Here is a 21,216-nt window from a genome sequence, read left to right as displayed (position 1 = left end):
GGAGGCGAGAATAGGCACAGTTGAGAACAGATTAGGCGAGAGAGGTCTCCAGGCCAGGACGGGACTCAAATGCCAGGCTGAGGAGTTGGCACTTTATCCTGATGGTGATGGGGAAGGGGTTTGATCTGGGAGGGACCTGGACAGTGTGTGTCAGAATGATCCTTCCAGCCACTCGTAGGGGAAGCGGAGGCATAGGCTGCCCCCGCTGCACGGTGGGACTTTGGGCGAGTCCCTTCCGTTCTGGGACTCCATCAACCTTTCTGCCAACTGGGGGTGAAGTTTGCCCCCATCCCATGAAGCCTGGTCCATTCATTCTCAGTCCTGCATTTAATGAGCTCTGATGGTGTGAATCCCGCCCTTCACTGCTGCTGTTATTCACTGGACGCCACAAACATTTATTGAGCACTTAGTGTGTGCCAGGCACTTTTTTAAGTGCTGGGGCTACAGCAGCAAACAATACAGACAAAAACTCCTTGTTCTAGCGAGGGAGACAGACATGGGACTACATTGAAACCAGGTGGCTGGGGGAGGTGTCACTGCAGTGACATTTGAACCAAAACCTAAGCGAGGTGAGGGAGGAAGCCATATGCGTATCGGGGAAGAGCGTTCCAGGCAGAGGGCACAGCCTGTGTAAGGCCCTGAGGCAGGACTGTGCCTGGCTCATTGGAAGAGCAGTGAGGAGACTAGAGCAAAGTGAGTGAGAGGGGAATGGGAGGAGGGGAGAGCAGGGGGGTGACAGGGCAGGTTGTGCAGGGACTTTTTGGCCACGGGCAGGACTTAGACTTTTCCCAGAGGGAAGTGGGAACCATGGAGGGCTGTGGGCAGAGGAAGGACATGAGGACAAGCTGTCTTTTCTACTCTGGGAGAATGTGGTCCCCGGGCAAGGAGAGGACAGCTCTGTCTGTGGCTCATGGCTTTGCCACTTGGGGGATACACTTTGACCCCTCCCTTCTGCTCCCTCACCCCTAGATCTTTGACCCCCCGGAGGAGTTGGAGCGGAAGGTGTGGGAGCTGGCGAGGCTGGTCTGGCAGTCCTCCAATGTGGTGTTCCACACGGGTGCCGGCATCAGCACCGCCTCGGGCATCCCCGACTTCAGGTCTGTGAGTGTGGAGGGGAAGTCGAGGCAGGGCCTGCCATGCTGCCAGGCGCTTCCCAGCAAGTAAAGATGCCCAAGCATTGGAACCCATCTGCTGCCTTCCTCCTGGCTGAGTCCTGGGTACTCGGGAGGAGGAAGACTCCTCTCTCTCAGAAATGTCCCTTGAAGTCCCATGCAAAAATCCACTCACCCATTGGCCAGAACATGGTCACCTGATCAGATGCCCAAGCATTGGAACCCATCTGCTGCCTTCCTCCTGGCTGAGTCCTGGGTACTCGGGAAGAGGAAGACTCCTCTCTCTCAGAAATGTCCCTTGAAGTCCCATGCAAAAATCCACTCACCCATTGTCCAGAACATGGTCACCTGATCGTACCTAGCTTCAAGGGATGCTGGAAAATGTACTCTTTCTTCTATACTGATGCATGGCTGCATATTGGGGTTCTGTTACCACAGGAAGAATCGATATTAGGGACCATTAGCTCCACACTCACTTGCAAGTATTTTTCTGTAGGACTTGGTGTCTGGTAAATGGTTTAACTTTCGGGACCTCAGTTCCCTCTTCTGTAAACTAGGATGTGAGACCAGATAACATCTAAACTCCCCTTTACTCCCGGCAACCTGTGTTAGACAAGAGTTTTGTTGCTGAAAAGCAGGGGTCTCAAACTGGTGGCCCCTGGGTGGCCCCCATAGGTAGCTGAGTTTGCAACCCCTCCCCAAAGAACAGCCTGTTGCATTTATAATCTCTTTCTGAGGCCTCTTAGACCCCCAGCCCAGATTCTCGCAGTAGGAGGGCAGATTCTTGGAGGAATGTTAGATAGGATTCTAATGCAAGGCTCCCCCACAAACATCCCCTTCCATAACCTGCTGTGGCTCCCTATTGCTGCACAGTAGAGTTCCAAACACCTCGGGCTGGAAGTCAAAGCCTTTCCTGATGCAGCCCTGGGTCATCTCTCTACTTTCCACCCCTGCTGCTCCTGCCACAGCCCCTAAACCACTTGCATTTCCCCAAACTCATGGGCTATTGACAGCACCCGGGCCTTGTTTACCCCTTCTGTCTGCACTGTCCTTCTCGTCCCCCTCGCCCTTCAAGAGACTGTCCAGCCTCCTCCAGGAAGCCTTCTCACACTCCACCCAGGTCCCTCCCTCTGCCCCAGCCCTGACCCCACAGGGCCAGAGGGTCCGTGTCCATCTGTGTCCCCCACAAGGTTGAGGCGTAGGGCAGAGCTTGGGTCCATTAGGCCCCAGCATCACCCAGCCCAGGGCCAGGCTCAGGGCAGCAGCAGGAAGTGCTGGTTGAACAGAGTAATTAATTTTTGCCCTTGTGCATATTCTCTCCCTCTCTCTGCCTCTCCCTCTGTCCTTCTGTTTGTCCCTCTGTCTCTGTCTTGTTTTCTCTACCTTTTTCTCCATCTCTGTCTGTCTTTTTCTGTCCCTCTTCCCCCAAATTCGTTCTCTCTCTATTTCTCTCTTTCTCTGTTTCTGATTCTCTTTTTCTCTCTATCTCTGTCTGTCTCTGTCTCTCCAATTTTCTCTCTGCATCTGTGTCTCTCTGATTCTTTTTCTCTCTGTCTCTCCATCTCTGATTCTTGCTCTGTCTCTTTTTCTGTCCCCCTCTCTCCCTGGTTACCCCAAACTCTCTCTCCCTGCACCTCTCCCCACCTGCCGGTTTCAGGGGCCCCCATGGGGTCTGGACGATGGAGGAGCGGGGCCTGACCCCCAAGTTCGACACCACCTTTGAGAGCGCATGGCCCACACAGACGCACATGGCGCTGGTGCAGCTGGAGCGCGTGGGCCTCCTGCGCTTCCTGGTCAGCCAGAACGTGGATGGGCTGCACGTGCGCTCCGGCTTCCCCAGGTAATGCCAAGCCCGCCCCATCCCCTCCAGACCTGCCGTTGTCTCTTGTTCCCGCCTCATGGGCACAGCTCAAGCTTTGGGGTCCCCTTTTCTTGGTTCTAAGAGATTCCAGTCCTGAGCTCTCTGGATCTTTCTCGGCTCAGTGTGTGTCCCCACCGGGACCCTCAAGTCAGCATCGCAGCTGGGGCCAGAGGCAGAGGAACTCGCGGGTAGGGGGAGAGTTGTCAGCGTTTAGAATTTGTGGTTTGTTAGGTTTTTAATATTTATCTTTATTGATTTTATGCTGAATGTGAACATCGTGTTCTGGGCCAGGCTGATTTCTTAATACTAAGTGTGTCCCCTGTCCCCTGCCTCACTTTGCCAGCCTGCACTCCTGCGGTGACCGATGAGAGCCAGGTCGGTTGTTTATACAATTAGCAGACACTCCATAAATGAGAGAATGAGGAAAAAGGAATTTTCTCTGCCTCCCTGGCATGGTATAGTTAAGGGAGGGCCCTGGTGCCAGCTGAACCCATTCAACTCTCTCGGGGAGATCACAGTAATTAACTAGACGGATGGCTACAGACATAAGGCTTTCTGGCTTGTGTAGACGTTTCTAGAAGTGAAAGCAAACAGTCTCTCACTTTATAGCACATACGTTTCCATGGCGCCAGAGATTAGAGCTTTTACAGGAATGGGGAGAAAACCAGGGAGATTTTACTTGCCACATGATTGTGTCACAGTCCTGTGTGTGTATATCAGGGAATAGGCACCATGTCCCCTCCACTGACGGTGTGCAGACAGGAGCAAAATGGGCTACACTCAACGACTCTTTATTTATTTACTACTGACTGCATGCCACACATGGTCCTAGATGTGGGACACAGAGTGAACTAGACAGACAGGAATTCCTGCCCTCCTAGGGTTGATACTCTAGGAGGGAGGAAACAAACAGAAAACAAAAGAAATAAATGAATTCAATTCTGTGTCAGACATGGAGAAAAATATAGCAGAGGAGGGTTGGGGAGTGTATGTGGCTTTTAACAGGGACATCAGAGAGGGCTTGTCTGACAGTTGAACAGAGACATGGGAGAGGTGACAGAGGGAGCCAACAAAAGAAATAAATGAATTCAATTCTGTGTCAGACATGGAGAAAAATATAGCAGAGGAGGCTTGGGGAGTGTATGTGGCTTTTAACAGGGACATCAGAGAGGGCTTGTCTGACAGTTGAACAGAGACATGGGAGAGGTGACAGAGGGAGCTGTGGGGAAGAGCCTTCCAGGCCTGATATTTGATCCCTCAAAATATCTCAAGAGTTGGACGCTGTTGTCCCAGTTCACAGATGGGGACTGAGGCACAGAGAGGTTAAGTGGCCTGCTGTAGGTCACACAGCTGAGAAGCACCGGAGTCAGGATTGGATCTCACATTTCTCTACCTCCAAAGCCGTGCCCCAGGGCCACTTATCACCTCAGATTCTTCCCTTGCAACTGGGAGTTAGAATTCCTGTACTTCCAACCTGGTGACATTGGGAGGGTCCCACGTGCTTACAGAGGGGCAGGCATTTTGTGAACGGAATGGGCTGCCCATTTATGGAGGTAGCGTCAGCCGCGGGGGTTAATGACTCCTCAGGCTCAGAGAGGTTGAGCCACCTGCCCAGGGATGCACAGCATGCGGATGGTGGATCCAGCAGCTGGAAGAGCTGGAAAGAGGGAGTTGGCCAGTCTTGTGTATGAGGGTTAGGGAAGACTTCCTGGAGCAGGAGGGCCAAAGCTTTGGGATCTAGGGAGCCCTCACCACCCCCACCAAGCCTCTTCCTTCTTCTCCCACAGGGACAAGCTGGCAGAGCTTCACGGGAACATGTTTGTAGAAGAATGTGTCAAGTGTAAGACGTGAGTACTGCATGGGGGTAGGGGCTCGTCCACGCTGTCCCCAGGCTGGTGCCAGATGCCGACCACCCAGCCGCCAGCCCCATTTTCTATCACCTCTCTGCAAAAGGGCCTTGTGAGCCAACTCTGATGTTCCCAGAGACCCAGAGGGTGTGTGGCCCTCCTGGCAGTGGGACTGGGCGCATGCCTTCCTCCCAGGGAGGTGTGTTAGTTTCCTGGGGCTACCCTAACAAATGACCACCAACTGAGGGGTTTAAAACAATAGAAATTTATTTTCTCACAGTCTGCAGGCCAGAAGTCCAAAATCAAGGTGTGTCAGGGCCGTGCTCCCACTGAACCCTGTAGGGGAGGCTCCTTCCTGCCTCTTCCTGGCTTCTGGTGGTGGCCGGCAGTCCCAGCAATCCTTGGCTTTTAGATATATCGCTCAATATCTGTCTCCAATGTGGTCTTCTCTCTGTCTCTGTGCCTTTTTCTTATAATATACCAGTCATTGGATAAAGGCCCACCCTAACCCAGTAGGACCTCATCTTAACTAAGGTTGCATTCTGAATTACCGGGGGTTGAGACTTCAATGTATCATTTTGAAGGACACCATTCAACCCACAACACATTGTGACCCCCCCCTGTGGGAAAGCTGACCCTTCCCTGGAGGTGGTGGTCTCTGGGTGTGTCTCCCCTCTTCTGTGCACAGCCCCACAGCTGTGGACATCTGCCTGGGTGGGGATGTGGCTGCTCCCCTGCAGGTGGATTCCCCCAAGACCAGACCACTGGTGGGGCCCCCGATTTTTTTAAAAAATCATCCCCAAATTTATTTTAAAAGTTCTCAAACCAATGTAGGAAAAGCTCACAAAAATCATATGATGAACTCTACTCCCCTAGACCAGGAGTTAGCAAACTTTTTCTGTAAAAGGTCAGGGAGTCAACATCTTCAGCTTTGAAGGCCAGATGGTCTCTGTCATCTGCTGGTCTCTGCCATTGTAGCACGGATGCCACCATGGACAACACATAAATAGATGTGGCTATGCATCAATAAAACTTTATACAAAAACAGAAGGCAGAGGGCCAGATTTGACCCACAGCAACACAGCTTGCTGACCTCTGACCTAGATTCACTGATTGTTAACATGTTCCCACAACTGGCTTTTCTTCTCTGTGTGTGTTATTGGTATTTGCTGTACCATTTAAGAGTCAGTTGCCGGGCTGGCTGGTTAGCCCAGTTGGTAGAGGGCAGTGTTGGTAACACCAAGGTCAATGGTTCAGATCCCCATACCCGCCAGCTGCCAAAGAAATAAGTAAGTTGCAGACTTCATTATGCTTTGCCCCTAAACCCTTGAGATGCTTATCACCCACGGGCTACAACATTCTCTTCCATAACTACTATTATTAAAGTCAGGAAAAGTAATATCAGTGTAGCGCTATCCAGCCCCTAGTCCATATTCAGGTTCAGCCCGTTCCCCCAGTGCTCCCGTTGTGGCTATTTTTTCCTGGTCTGGGGTTCAGTCCAGGGTCGGTTCTCTTAGCTCCTTTATCCAGGGCAGTTTCCTTCCTTTGTTTTCTGTGCTGTTGGGTTTGTGCAGCACCCAGGCCGATGGCTTCACAGAAGCCCCTCGTTTGGGGTTTGTGGCATGTTTCATCATGGTTAGATTTGGATCAAGTGACCCCCCACTTCCCTGGAACAACATCTTCCCAGAGAAAGCACAGGAGCCACCCAGATGGGGCAGCAGCGTGGGCTGACCGGGCCCCGGCCCTCCCTGTTGCTCCCCCAATGCAGGCGGTACGTCCGGGACGCCGTGGTGGGCAGCATGGGCCTCAAGCCCACGGGCCGCCTCTGCACTGTGGCCAAGGCAAGGGGGCTGCGGGCCTGCAGGTGAGTGATTCCTCGCTCGCCCTAACCCCTGCAGGGCGGAGGCCCTCCTGCTCACCCCACGCCCTCCCACCACAGGGGGGAGCTGAGAGACACCATCCTCGACTGGGAAGATGCTCTGCCCGACCGGGACCTGGCTCTTGCTGACCAGGCCAGCAGGTCTGACCACCCGATGAGCCCAGGGTGGGGGGCAGGTGGGGGTGACAGGCAGAGACCCAGCCAGCTGCAGCATGGGGCAGGGCCTCCGGCTTGGAGATGGAGTCCGGGAAGGCTTCCTGGAAGAGGTGGCCTGGGCCAGGGACTTCACACACTCCATCTTCCCCTCGTGGCGCTCTGTGGGTGCTGCACAAGGCCCATTTTGCAGGTGAGGACAGTGAGGTTTTATCCAGGTGACTCCTTCATCCAGTGTTACCCAGCCAGGAGGTGACCAAGCCAGGATTCCAACCCAGGAGTCCCAGCTCTTTACCACACTATGACGCTCCGGTGACACGGACAGTAGATAAAGTCCCACCCAGATCAGCGACTCCGTTTCTGCCAATAGAGTATAGAGGTGTCTCAGGCAGAGGGGAAGGGACAGGGGCAGGACCCAGGGCAGCCCAGAAGCCTAGTGGGGAAGCGGAGGTGGCTGTAGTGCGAGTTGGACACCCAGGGCTGCCATGTTGGCAGGAGAAGGGTTAGGATGGGGGATCAAACCAAGCCCATGCTCCCTGGACCCAGGAGTGCTGACCTGTCCATCACCCTGGGCACCTCGCTACAAATCCGGCCCAGTGGGAACCTGCCACTCGCCACCAAGCGCCGGGGAGGCCGACTGGTCATCATCAACCTTCAGCCCACCAAACATGTATGTGCCTGAGTCCACCCTGCCTGACCCCCATGTTCCCTCTGCTGCCACCTGACCTGTCCCCACCCCCACAGGACCGCCATGCCGACCTGCGCATCCACGGCTATGTAGACGAGGTCATGACCCAGCTCATGAAACACCTGGGGTTGGAGATCCCCACCTGGGATGGCCCCCGTCTGCTGGAGAGGGCCCTGCCGCCCCTGCCCTGTGTTAGTTTCCTGGGGCTACCCTAACAAATGACCACCAACTGAGGGGTTTAAAACAATAGAAATTTATTTTCTCACAGTCTGCAGGCCAGAAGTCCAAAATCAAGGTGTGTCAGGGCCGTGCTCCCACTGAACCCTGTAGGGGAGGCTCCTTCCTGCCTCTTCCTGGCTTCTGGTGGTGGCCGGCAGTCCCAGCAATCCTTGGCTTCCGCCCCGCCGCTCTCCAAGGTGCTGAAGCGGCGTCTCGGCGGCCGCGGCTCCCGCCCGGGGATGGGGACCCCGCACCTCGCTCCCCCCGCCCAGGCAGAGTGTGGGGAGGCCTAGACTCCGCTTCAGCCCCCGCCGCACCCACTCCACTCCGCCTCCGAGCCCGAACAGTGCTCTGTCAAAATACTTTATTGAGAATCAGGCAGTCTTAGAAAAGGGGGCGGCTGCGGGCCGAGGCCGCCCCGAAGTCTGCAGCGCACCCCGCGCTCCGGGGCCAGGGTCCCCGCAGTCTGGGCCGCTTCCTTCTCCCAGTGTGCGAGGGAGGCAGGGAGGTCCGCCGCGGCGGAGTTGCAGCGGCTTCTGTTCGGTCTGTGTCTGTCCGTCTGTCCGTCTGGGTCCGTGTCAGGCTGTGTGTTTGTCTGTTTCCTTCTGCGCCCCGGTCAGTGTGTGCGCTTCTCAGGCATTGTCACCACATCTTTGTGCTGTGTCTGAGTGTCCATTTCCGCGTGGGCCTCAGGCAGTCCCTGGGTGTGTCGCTGTGAGTCTGTGTTTCTTCCTCCTGGCACCTCTGCAGGGGTCTCCGCCTCACCTCCAATCCCCGGGTTTGACGCCGTCCACTGCAGCACCCCCGAAGTGCCCCTGCATAGCAGAGGGGCCTGGGCGCATGACCTGGCGTTGCTCACAGCTCGTCCCCCGCCGCCTCCATCCCAGCACGTTTCGGGCTGAGCACTGGCTCGGGTGCCACCCAGTCCAGCAGGGTGGCTCGGCCCAGCTTCTCCGTCATGTTGCCCAGGATCAGGGTCGAGTTGTCCAGCTCCCCCGTCGAATTGCCCAGGTCCGGTGTGTCCCGAAAGCCCCAGTCCAACCCGGGGCTGCCTGGAGGCTTTTCGTGGGGTGTGCCAGCCTCGGGCCAGGGTCCCGGGGCCTCGGAGCCTGGCATGGCGTCGGGGGCCACGCGGGATGCAGCATCGTTGTGCAGAGTTCTGGAGAAGACTAAGCAGACATGGGGGAGGCACGCGGAACAGGGTGGGGACTGGAGTCCTGTCCATCCTCTAGCCCCCAGCCTTAGGGAACAGTGGCACAGGGGTCTCCTCCCCCTACCCAGGAGCACAGGATGGTGATTTGGGGAGCCGAGGGGATTGTGCCCATGGTGCAGTCACAGGAGGGGGTTTGAGGGCAGGGCCCACCTACCTCGCACGGGTGTGAAGTCCCCGGGGCTCTCGGCTTTGTTGGCGGCGAAAGGGCTGATGGAGGGCAGGATGATAAGGGCAAAGGACAGCAGCAGGACCTGGCAGAGATGCGGACAGGGTCACCCCCTCCCCCTCTCCCATGAGCACGCTCTTCCCATAGGCAGGGAAACTGAGGCCCACAAGACCGGATTGTGCTTGAGCTGGGGCACGAGGCTCTGCTACTACTCGGACTCCCCTCCCCCCAGGCCCCTCTGCCAAGGCCTAGGACCCTGTGTACCCTATGGGCCAGGGGGACTGGGGGCCAGGACTCACTGCTATGCAGGTGCCCGTCTGGGCCGACTTGCTGGTGGACTGGACAACGATGGCCTGGAGTTTCTTCAGCTGCTCTAAGAGCGACCTTAGAGGGACAAGCAGGCCTTGGTTGAGCTCTGCAAGGCCAGAGTTGGGCTTCCCGTCCATTCCCAAGGTCCTGCAGCCTCGCTGAAGTCTGAATTCTGTCCACCCTTCAAGGCCCTGCTCCTCCTGGAAGTCCCAGACTCTCCCTTTTTGCATCAACAAATCTCCATTGAACACTCCACCCACTTGTCTGTCACCACCACCTCCCCCACCCAGGCCTCCCTATCATTCACTGGACACCTGGAAGCCAGTCCCAGCCTCTTCTCTGGTACCCCCAGGCCTCTCCTGTCCCCCCTTGGGTTCATGCTGCACACAACAGCCAGAGGGCACTTTTCAAATATGAATCAGCCTCTCCCAACCTTCCCAGGACTCCCACCTCACTTGAGATAAAAGCCCAAGTCCTCCCTGTGGCCCACAAGGCCCTGCACGACCTGCCCTGTCCCCTCCCTCTCTCCCTCACCCTCTCTGCTCCAGCCACACAGGCCTCCTCACTGTTTCTCCAACATGCCAGGCAGAGTCCTGCCTCAGGACCTTTGCACATGCTGTGCCCTCTGTGCCAAAGACACTGTTCCCCCAGGTATTTTTGTAGATCGTTCTTTCTCATTCATCAGGTCTCACCTCAAATGTCACCTCCTCGGAGAAACCTTCTCTGACCTCTCTGTCAAAAGAGACCCCTCACCACTTTCTAGCACTTTATCCTGATTCATTTTTATTCCCAGTGTCTATGGCTATTTGAATGATCTTTTCTATATTTTGTCTCCCACTAGACCATGAGTTCTAAGTGGAGAAACTGTGTCTGTTTTCTTGTGTTTTGCTCCCTGTTGTAGTCTCGGTGCCCAGAACTACACCTGGTGCAGAGTAGATACTAAATAAATATTGACTGGATGGATGCTCTCCATAGATAGAAGCAGGAGCAGTTCTCCAAAGCATCATGCTCTTAGCCTCCTGAGGGAGCACCTTCTCCTTAGCGAACTCCTACACATCCTTTGAGGCCCCAAGTCCAAATCCCCTCATCTATGCAACCAGCCCCCTTTATAGGTGGAGCCCTTATTCCCTGCCCTCTCCTGCCACCACACAGGCTTTCTGCCCTTCTGCTCCTTCAAGGGACTCTGGGGCTGCCCCCCCATCCTCTGCCCCAGCTGGATCCAGACTCACAGATTTTGCTTCTCGAGATGCAAGACTTTTCTCTGCAACTCCTGATTCTGGGCAGTGCAGGCTGACATTCTGCAGGGACAATTACATGGTCATGTTCAGAATATGTCTGTCACCAATGGGCTCAACTGACATCTCCCTAGGATGCCCCACTTTACAGGCTGGGAACTCAAGGCCAGAGAGGGGAGGTCACTCATCCAAGGTCACCTGGCAAGTCTATGACGGGGCTGGGATTTGAACCCACCCATGTCTTCCTGGTTTCCAGATCCCATCTCTGCATTGGTGTGGGGGGCTTCATTCAAGGCTGGACCCCCAGGATTGGGAATGGAAATGCCAAACTCAGGCAGTGATGCTTACAGAAGACAGGACAGCCAGGGACCTGGGAGCCTGAGGATCCCTGAATTACAACCCTCTTCCTCCCTGTAACTTTGAGCCACTCCACTCTCTGATCTCAGTTCCCTCATTGTAAAATGGGGAGACAATTACCCAGCTCATAGGGTGGTTGGAAGGATGACATGAGTCACATGACCAAGGGATCACCAGATTGCACTTCAGAAACAGAATAATGATCGTTTCATTTATGGTTCTGGAAGCCAGGCTGGAGATCCCACCTTTCCCACCAACCTCAATCTGTAAATGTGGTCTTGACTCAGAGCACTCAGATGTAGACTGGAATATTCAAATCAGGGAATGAGGGTGGGCATGAGGCAGGTGTCTGTCCACATCTCCACTCCCAAGGCAGAGGCGAGTGGAATATAGGAAGTAAGGATGTGGGACCAGAGGATTTTATGGGGAACTTTTGGACAAATCCCCATCATAAGGCCTGAGACTCTTGGACCTGCTATAGATTCATTTTTCTTATGGAAAGCAGTGGGATTATGTGCTTTGTTCTCCAGAAAGATGTCTAAGGATCTAGGGCCCCTTTCCAGAAGGTAAGCCACACATATAGCAACCAGAGAAGAGAATAAATTTCCCTACCGAAAAGCCCTCCTCTAAATAACTCATTGTATAAGGAAGAATTTATAATATAAATTAGAAAAGACCTAAGGACCAAATGATAAGGATGATAATATGCATCAAAATACATGGGGTGCAGCTAAAGCAGTGCTAAGAGGAAAATGCATAGCCCTAAATGAGCATACACATTTAAAAGTTGGTGAAAGAACAAAAGAATAACCCTCACTCAAAAAAATAAAGAAAGGAGAGCTGACCAATTAACTCACTTGGTTAGAAAGCGGTGTTATAACACCAAGGTCAAGGGTTTGGATCCCCATACTGGCCAGCTGCCTCCCCCCCCCCTAAAAAAAGGAAAAACGAATAAAGGATATTATAAAGATAAGAATAGAAATGAGTAAACTAGAAAACAAAAATACAAGTGGGTGAAAGGAAAAGAGGGGAATTCATTCTTTGATAAAGATAGTAAAATAGACAAACCTCTAGCAAGATTCATCAAGAAAATAATAGAGAAGTTACAAATAAACAACAGGAAGAATTTAAAAAGGTACAACTGCAGATATTGTAGAGGTTAAAAAATAATAGGGGGGAATTATGAACAATTTTATGTCAATAGATTTGAAATGGACAACTTCCGAGGAAAAGATGACATCCCATACTGACTCCAGAAGAAATAGAGAGCACACATAGACCTGTAACATTCAATAAATTCATCCTTGGTTGAAAAAGTGTGTTTCATTTGTTTGTTTGTTTGTTTATGGGTTTTTTCTTTTTTTTTTAAGAATAGAGAGGCTGTCCCCTCAGTATCCTAAGTGAGTTAAGACAGAGGTGATTAGATGAGATTTGGGTTTTTAGCTTGAGAAAGTTCTGCCACGAATGAGCTCCCCTCCATCTTTCCTTCACCCAAGGAAGCCATGACAGCTGGGGACCAGTATTGCTCAGGCAAGAAAGTCAGTGCCCTATTCTCAGACGAGAGTCAGGACAGGATGGGTCGCACCTTATCCTTTCTTGCCACCACATCTTCCAGGGGGTAAAGCAATCCCAGAACCCTTGCCTCGTGCTGTCTCTATGCTTCCTTCCATCTCTGTAATCAGTACAACAGGATGGGTCGCACCTTATCCTTTCTTGCCACCACATCTTCCAGGGGGTAAAGCAATCCCCGAACCCTTGCCTCGTGCTGTCTCTATGCTTCCTTCCATCTCTGTAATCAGTACAAAAAACAGTCTCTCCCAGAGAGGGAAATCAATCCTAATTTTGTCAAGCCCTAAAACGTGTGACCTTAGCCACTTCGCACCCCCCTCTCTCGTCCTCAGTTTCCCCTGTGAGTGTAGAATCCACGGCCCAGCACTACCGAGTCTCCAGACCATCGATGTATTCCTTCTTCTTTTTTCTGCTTTCTTGGGCCGACTGCTTGTTCCGGATTTTCCGACGGATTTTTTTCAGCACCCGTTCCTCGTACTGCCGAGTGAAACGGGGAGAGGGCTCAGTCAATCTGGACAGTCCTCTCTGGTGTCCTGACCCGGGGACCTGGGGCAGACTCCTAATGACTTGAAGACCAGCTCTCCTCACCCCAAATTCTTTCAGAGTTTCTAGGAGGCTCCTGGGTTCTGATGGTTTTCCCAGCTCCTAATCCTATAAAATTAGCTTTTCTCGGTAGCTGGCCGGCACAGGGATCGAACCCTGCACATTGGTTCTAGCAGCACCACGTTCTAACAAATTGAGCTAAGCGGCCAGCCCCCGCAGCCTACCAAATTAACCGGCAGCCTTTCTGCATTGGTGCCATCCTGCCCCCTTGTGGCCATCTCTGGGAACAGCCCCTTTCTCTGCCCTGTTAAGACCCATTGATGTTTTCAGATGTAAATGGCAAACGCAGGTATTGATGTTGAATGAAACAGACGGGATGGGCACTGCGGCGAGCTAGAGAGCCCCAGCCTCTACTCAGCTGCTGGTGTTTGCATGTGGAGGTGTGAGAATATGGAAAGAGGAACCTCAGCTACTCACTTATGTGAAATCTCCTGGTCAGAAAAATGTTAGCAGCCAACTCAAACATTTATAAAGTGCAGTATAGTCCAACCAAAACACGTCTGCAGGATATGCCTGGCATGCATACACAGTTTGTAAGCTCTGGTTTAGGAGGGGCAATGATTATGCATGACAGTCACAAAGAAGGCCACCTGCACCCACACTGCCACTACCTGAAGTCCACCTTTCATTCTTGAGTGTCAAGAGTTGCTCTCTCTGAGTTGAATTTAGAACGGGGCTTCTGGCTAATTTTTCTAGCTCTGGTGACAGACATGTCCTAGTACTCTAGTGCAGGCAGACTAAAGGCGAGACTCATGGGAGTAGCTAAGGGAAAGCGGTAGAGAACCGGAGCAAAGGGCCCCCCAACTCACCTTGGTGAGGGGTAGCTGGGTGGGCAGGGTGATACCTTCTTTGGCCAGCAGCCTCTTCTCGTCTTCTGTCAGCACCAGCTCCTGACATTGGCCAGGTCCAGGTCGCAACAGGTGTGGGGCTGCTGAGTGAGGCTGATGCTGTGGGGAAAAAGCAGAGAAATTGCATCGGGGCCAAGGAAACCAACAGCCTCTCAGAAATGAAAGAGACATCAAATGCCAGACATTTTCAATCCATTTCACGGTAGGATCTCCACTGGCAACAGGGCTCCAAATAACACATGCGCAGTCTTTTGACTCGGCCATTCTGCTTCCAGGAATGATCCTACAGATGTCTGCACACGTGTGCGAAAGGACCCAGGCACCAGGTTTTTCACTTCTTCAACAAATAGTCATTCAGCAACCACTTCTCGGGTACCTACTATATGCCAGGCACTGTTCCAGGCTCTGAACCTTCATTGCAGAGATGTCTGCAATAGCAAATGATTGGAAGCGATAGAAATAGCCAACAAATAGGGAAGGGGTTAGATCAAGTGTGTCCCAGTCCATACGATCGAGTACTACACAGTTGTGAAAAAGGATGGGACCTTCCATATCACGACATGAAGCAAATGCCACGACAAACTGTCAAGTTAAAAAAAATGAGGTGGCAGAACGGTGTCCCGTGTGGCGCGCTACTTTCTACGCTGACCTAAAAACAAGGAGGAGGAAGAAGAATCTCTTTGGAAGGAGACAGAACTTACGTGGAAGCCGAGTGGCCAGTAACTGGGGCTGGGGGAGGGGAGTTGTCCCCACACACCCAGTTGTGCCTTTGGGACTTGGACCATGTGAACACATTTGCTTATTCTATTCCCCAAATTTTTAATTGAATTTAAGTTATAAAAAATAAACATTTAGAATGAAAGAAACTTGTTATCAGAGTGTCAAAGTCTTAAAAACGTCACACCCTGGACTCGGAGACTCGGAAATATCTGAAGGGGGGAAATATCTGTCCTGAAGGGTGAACTTGTCTCCCCCCGTCAGTCCCTGTCCACAGCACCTTTGCCGAGAGCCACGTGGCATCTGGTGAGACATCATGGCAAGCGCGTTTTCTCTCCTGCTAAGCTGGACTGTGGCTCCCCGTAGCTTGCCCACTGGTGGCTGTTCTGCCCTCTCCAAGGGACGCAGAGCTGTCCCTCCTGGCAGGACTGGACTTAACACTTCTGCCTGGAACGACTAACCGGGACCACTGTCTGCCTGTCCGTCTCTTCCTCTTCCCACCTCATCTTCTCTATTAATCACCCTTCATGGGCCACCCTGTCACTCTTCGGTTCAAACTCCACTATCTAGACTTGGAGGCCATTGATCAGCCCAACCAGGATGCAAGCCTCTGTGTCTGTCCGCATCTGAGAAACGGGAATAAAGTCCCCCACATCCCAAGGTTGCTGACATGTAGAACAATTATATGAAAAAAATGATGCATTTATAAAAGGCAGTTATTTCCAAAGCAGCCATGCTCCTTTCCCATCCTTCGAGGCCTGTTGAAGTGCCACCTCCTCCAGGAAGCTTTCCTGGATCTACATGATGCTCCGGGTCTCTCCCTCGTCTTTACACATCCCTGAGCAGTGAGCCTCCCCATCTTGACTATGAGACCCTAGAGGCTGAGCATACAGCTGGTACTCACTGTATGTCTCAGAAGTTGCCAGGGACACCCTGGCCTTCCCTTGAGATTGTCAGGATGACCTTTGGTGTCAGAGAAGTAGGAGTTCAAACCCTGGCTCTGCTGCTTGCACGCTGTGTGACTTTGGGTTTGTGGCTTAACCTCTCTGGGCTCCGACTTTCTCATCTGCAAGATGCGGACACCAATGGGGTTATCAGATGTGTCTATGGGTGTGTGAAGCCCTCGGCAGGGTCGATGGCCCTCCGTCATTGTGCAATAGACCCCATAGGCCGGCCCAGGGAACAAGCCTGCAGCAGCTGTGTGGCTTAGGGCAAACGACTGAACCTCTCTGTGCCCGTTTCCTCATATGAAAAATCAAGATAATAAAAGCCCCAATCTTTAGGGTTGCTGTGAATTTAAAGATAAGTTTAAAGCATTTAGAACAGTGCCTGCCATATAGCTGGTACTTGGTAAGATTTAGTTATTTATTTTTAGTTTTTACTACTACTGCAGTGGGGAGTGCCCCAGCCCGGGAGATAGTGAACCCAGGACTGGAATCCAATGACTTGCTCGTATGTGACCTTGGGCCAATCCCAGCCCCTTTCTGTAACTCCGTTTTCCAGTCTCTAAAATGGGGATATTAGGACTCCATGAACTGCAGTGGCCCCCCTAGCTCCGATGCCCCTGGGAATGGGGTGGGGGATTCTCACCAGGTCCCCAGTGCTGCCGGAGAGGAGCAGATCTTTCACCGTGAGATTGCAGCGCAGGGGCGAGTCAGCCAGCCTGGCCTGCTCCTCAGCGTAGAGGCCTCCTCCTGGGCTCCACATTTCTGACAGGGCAGATGGGGACAGAGACAGGGTTGGTGTCAGGCAGGGGCACCTGAGCTCTCGGCCTCCATCTGCCTCCTCCAGGCAGTCTGCCAGGATTGATTCTATGGTACTCAGAACTTCTGGCAGAACTTGGGATCCCCAAGGCCTGGGCTGAAGGGCACAGCCCTCACTGGTACCTCGGTCTCCCCACTCCTGCAAGATGGAAACCAAATTCATCAGGGCATGTCTCCGTCTGTCCCACAAGGTTAAAGAAGGCACAGGACATTGTCAGGACACCTATTGCCAGTCCAGGAGGGAGTGGCTGTTATCACACAGGATTACAGGCGAGATCTGCAGCCAGCCTGGCCTTATCTCCCCTGTGGGGCAGGGAAAAGGACTGATTCACCTCTGGCTCCCTCCCTCCTGGCACCTAGCACACAACAGGCTTGCTGCCCGAGTTCACAAACTTTGGGTCAGGTAGCCCTTATCTTAAACCTTGACAGGGCAGAGCTGTGTGACCTTGGGTAAGTGACTTCACCTCTCTGAGCCTCAGTTTCACCAACTCTCCAATACCCAATAAGAGCTTGTTGCAAGGCTCAAGGGACAAAGGATGCCTCAGTGGCAGCAGACCTCCAGCCAGAGCTCTGTCTGGTACACCAGGGGTGCCCAATCAAAGGGTGGTCATGTGTGTACAATGTCTGGAACAGGTGAGGGCACTGGGCAGAGACACAGCAGAACTCACCTAGATCTATGGCCACTGAGGACTCCAGCGCTTGGGTCACTGGCCCCGGGGTCCTGGTGGGGCATGGGGGCCCAGGACAGTAGGAGAGGCAGGGTCCCTTGCCAGGCTCGGCAAGATGGCAGCCAGCTGGGATGGCGGCTGGTCCGCTGCGTGGAGGGGTGTCCTGGGGGTCGGAGGGCAAGTCTTCAGAAATGCCACTGTCACTGGCTGCAGGAGACCAGAGCGGCGAGCTGGGCACTGAGTCTCCAGAGCCCAGGATGGAGCTGAGAAAGTCATCAGAGTCCTGACCTGGCAGGCCCTGCTGGGGTGGAGAGGAAGGCGTAGGAATTAGCAGGTCCTCACTCTGCTCTAGATTGCTGTGTGACTCTGGACAAACCACTGACCCTCTCTGGGCATAGATGTCTTTTCTCCAGTTGGAGCTAATGCTCCTTCCTCCTGGGGTTGTTGGAGCTCAAATGCAACATATGACATGGGAACACCCAGACAGAGAGGCACGAGCCCCAAATTTGAGTTTGGACCCAACTCCGAATTGCTGTGTGACCTTGGACAAGTTCCCGCCCCTCTCAGGGCCTCCGTTTTCCTGCCTGTAAGAAGGAGCCGAAGCTATCTCCTCCTTGGGGTTGCTGAGAGGTAAAAATGGAATAACGTGCTCTGCTAAAATCAAGCACCGTGAGCTGTAATTGCCGCATAGAGCTGAGGCAAGTCCTGGCCAGGTTCCGGCAAGTCAAAGACCTCCCTGCGGCCTCAGTCTGTCCGCTCAGAACTGTACAGCTGGGATGTCAGGAGTGGGCTTGTCACCTGGTCCTCGAGGTGGCCCCAATCCTCGCCCATCTCTACGTGTCTCAGGATGCCATCCTGCCGGTCAAACAGGAGATCCAGAAGCTCCAGACTGTCGATGGGGCCCATGGGGCCAGAAGAGGATGCCATCTGGGGCACAGAGGAACAGACCTGCGAGGGGTGTGGAGCCCCATCTCCTCCCCACCGCCCATCTGCACACCACCCCTAGCTCCTCCCAGTTCAGTGCAATCCCCGCTCAGCCCCCAGGCTGGGCCAACCGCTGCCCCTGCTTCCACATCCCAATCTGTACTGCAGGGCTGATACAGAAAGTCCCAGGGCATGAGAGCCAGGTTTCTTTAGAAAGTGCTAGAGAGAGATGCACCGTCGAGAGAGCCTCTCCTGCATTCTCAGCCTGCCCAAGATTTCCCCTCCTGGAAGGCAGGGAGACCTGGGAGAGAGACCAGAGCCTCACCAGAACAGAGGCATGATTTTGTTCTTTGCGTTTTTCTCCCTGGGCCTCAGTCTTCCCATCTGTGCAATGGGGGTGGGGGTTTCCTTCCTGCTCTGGCGGCTAGGGGTTTCTTGGCATAGTTCCCCCTGGGACTCACCTTTCCAGCTGCTAAATCCCCATTCATGGGCCCAGCCAGCTCTGCTCCAGACGCTTCCTGGGTCTCTGCTCCGAGCTGGAGGTCCACCCACCAGCAGGCTCCCCAGGCTCGCTCGCTCCTCTCCTTGGCTCTGTCGCTGCCACCCCCAAAAGATGCTGAAATAGCCCCAGGGAGCTCCCAGCCCACCCCCCGGCAGGCTGATTGGTGGACAGGGTGGATGGACGAGGTTAAGGACCAGTGACACCCGGGCAGGCTGGGGCAGGGGAGGGGAGACCGTTATCTCCGTGTTTTGTGATGTTCCAGCCCTCAGTGAGCAAAGACCAAAGTCTGGGTGCCTCGCTTTGCCATGACCTCTCCCCTACTTACGGGGACTGTTTCTCTTCAGAGTCCCCGGATGTCAGATTGCAGGAGAGTCTGGGGCCCCGAGACAGGTCCTGCCCACTCCCAGGACAGAATGAAACCAGGAGGACCAGCCCAGGCCTTTGCTAAAGCTGGTCCCTCTGCCAGGAACTCCATTCTCTCATCTGAGCTGGAAACCTCCTGCCCACCCTCCAAGACCGGTTCGGATGCCAAGTCCTTCACAGCCAAATCTGTGTAATCAATTCTTTCTAGAAGTTTCTGTCGTTCATTGAGCTGATCAATATTTATTGAGCCCAACTTATTTCTTTTCTTTTTTTTTTTTTTCCCTTTTTTTTTGTCTTTTTTCGTGTCCGGCAACGGACCACAACCCTCAGTGTCGCGCCCGTACCGGACCGGGACCGGCAACGGGATCGCAACCCTCGGTGCTGTGCCCGCCCCTCGCTCAGCCAGTGAGTGGGAACCGGTCTGTATGTGGGATCCGAACCCTAGGCGGGAGCGTTGCCGTGCTTCCAAGTGGCGCACTGTAGCAGTGCGCCACCAGGGCCAGCCCTATTTTTTTTTTTTTTGAGCCCAACTTATTTCTACCTCAGGGCCTTTGCACCTACTATTCCCTATGCCTGGAACTCTCTCCTGTCCCCTCGTTCCTCCCACCCCCGCCATGTCATTATGTTGACATATTCGTGAAATTTTTATATTTGTGAATCAGCCCACATAGCGGAGAGGCCGTCTCTGATGCCCCCACCCCCCAACAGAGAGGAACCCCTGCCCTTACTATTTATCACATCGTTGTTTTCATGGAACCCCAAACTATTTACAACTTCTTTATTTGTTTGCTTACTTGTCACTGTCTTCTCATTAACCTCCCCCCACTCCCCAGGCTGTGAGCATCTTAGGGGCCAGGATAGAGTCTCTCTTGTTCACTTCTGGGAAAGGGCCTGGCATACAGTCGGTGCTCAAGCAACTCTTACTTACTGAGCACCTCCTCTATGCCGACCACGGTTTTAGGCACTAGGGATAGAGTGAGGAATAAGCGAGCCCGTAAATGCACAAACGATCCAGGAATCCAAGACATGAGTAAGCGCTGCTGAGAAACTGCGTGTGACCCTGGGAAGAAACAACAGAGCTGGAAAAGCCCCCTTGTAGACGATGACATTTAAGCACAGTCCTGAATGATGACACAGAGCCAGCCATGGAGATGTTGAGGAGCAAGATGTTTCAGACCGAAGAGACAGCACGTGCAAAGGCCCTGGGGCAGGACTGAGCCTCGACAGTTGGAGGAACAGCCTGGAGGCCCGTGTGGCTGCAGCAGAGTGAGGAAGGGAGGGCAGGGAGGGGACGGGGCAGGTCGTGCAGGACCTCGTGGGCTGTGAGGAGGAGTTTGGTTTATACTAAATACAGCAGGAAGCTGCTGGAAGTTCAGTGAGTGATAATTAAATCAAGCCCTCTGTGTGCTGGGCACGATGCTGGGTGCCAGGCTGAGAGCGGTAACTCAAACACTCTCCTTGCTTTCAAGAAACTCACACGCTGGTTGACATTTTTCAATGGAACAGCTCTCGTTTACTCATGCAGCGAAGTTTAATGCAGGGCTACCATGTGCCATGCTTGATGTGGACCTTTTTTTGTTTGGCACTGGCCACTACAGGGATCCGTACCCTCAACTGTGGTGTTGTAACACCTGCTGTGGCTTTTATCTGACAATAAGTCACATGACAGCAGTTGCCCATCAGGGGACACTGGGTGATGTCTGGAGACATCCATTGTTGTCACAACTGTGGGGTTCTCTTGGCATGGAGTGGGTGGAGGCCAGGGACACTGCTCAGGACCTGCAGTGCCCAGGACACCCCCTCCACAGAGAGTGATCCAGGTCTGATGTCCACAGTGCTGAGGGGGAGAGATCCTGATTATGGCAACTGTCCCCCTCTGGATGCTGGTGAAATTATCTCCCCCTCGGCCTCCTGACTTTTCTCGTTTCCTTTAAACCACTCTGTGCTGGATGCTTAGGGAATTTGCTTGGTTTGCTTTAGTGATCCCAGTCTTAATATTTATCCAGCATTTGCTGTGGAGGCTCTTTTCCAAAGCAGTCACAACAGGCAAGTGAATTAAGTGAAGTTTGGCTCCTGGAGATCTCTCTGCCTCTCCTCAACCCATTTGTGACTCTCAGGAACCCTGGTGCCCTTAAAACACAACTCTTCCTCCTCCTCTTATCAAAATCTGCTAGAAGAAATTCATCATTGGGCCGGCCCAGTGGCTCACTCGGGAGAGTG

At 53.4% G+C, this 21,216-nt stretch overlaps 2 protein-coding genes across 4 annotated transcripts in view; one reads left to right on the top strand and one right to left on the bottom strand.

The window, feature by feature from the left end:
* SIRT6 (sirtuin 6) overlaps nucleotides 1-7,755 on the top strand; it is an 8,547-nt gene extending 792 nt beyond the window's left edge. Inside the window, exons 2-8 of the mRNA XM_008584424.1 lie at nucleotides 970-1,097; nucleotides 2,770-2,952; nucleotides 4,761-4,820; nucleotides 6,589-6,684; nucleotides 6,760-6,840; nucleotides 7,399-7,522; nucleotides 7,597-7,755. Coding sequence (XP_008582646.1) covers nucleotides 970-1,097; nucleotides 2,770-2,952; nucleotides 4,761-4,820; nucleotides 6,589-6,684; nucleotides 6,760-6,840; nucleotides 7,399-7,522; nucleotides 7,597-7,755 — 831 coding nt within the window. The remainder of the gene's footprint in view (nucleotides 1-969; nucleotides 1,098-2,769; nucleotides 2,953-4,760; nucleotides 4,821-6,588; nucleotides 6,685-6,759; nucleotides 6,841-7,398; nucleotides 7,523-7,596) is intronic.
* Nucleotides 7,756-8,614: 859 nt separating this feature from the next.
* On the bottom strand, nucleotides 8,615-18,619 carry CREB3L3 (cAMP responsive element binding protein 3-like 3). 3 transcript variants are annotated; one of them, XM_008584408.1, is made up of 10 exons: nucleotides 18,593-18,619; nucleotides 18,006-18,134; nucleotides 17,208-17,508; nucleotides 16,367-16,485; nucleotides 14,021-14,158; nucleotides 12,979-13,085; nucleotides 10,677-10,745; nucleotides 9,438-9,522; nucleotides 9,127-9,223; nucleotides 8,615-8,928 (listed from the first exon to the last, which is right to left on the bottom strand). In XM_008584408.1, exons 1-10 carry the CDS (start codon nucleotides 18,617-18,619, stop codon nucleotides 8,615-8,617), a joined length of 1,386 nt encoding a protein of 461 aa, XP_008582630.1. The 3 variants fall into 3 exon arrangements, with proteins under 3 accessions (XP_008582630.1, XP_008582632.1, XP_008582631.1); XM_008584410.1 differs by having other exon boundaries at nucleotides 14,021-14,152; XM_008584409.1 differs by having other exon boundaries at nucleotides 17,208-17,505.
* Nucleotides 18,620-21,216: the final 2,597 nt, after the last annotated feature.

Source organism: Galeopterus variegatus, unplaced genomic scaffold (genome assembly GCF_000696425.1).
Source record: "Galeopterus variegatus unplaced genomic scaffold, G_variegatus-3.0.2 Scaffold3258, whole genome shotgun sequence".
In the NCBI taxonomy this organism is placed as follows: domain Eukaryota; kingdom Metazoa; phylum Chordata; class Mammalia; order Dermoptera; family Cynocephalidae; genus Galeopterus; species Galeopterus variegatus.
This window is presented reverse-complemented; position numbering and strand designations above follow the sequence as displayed.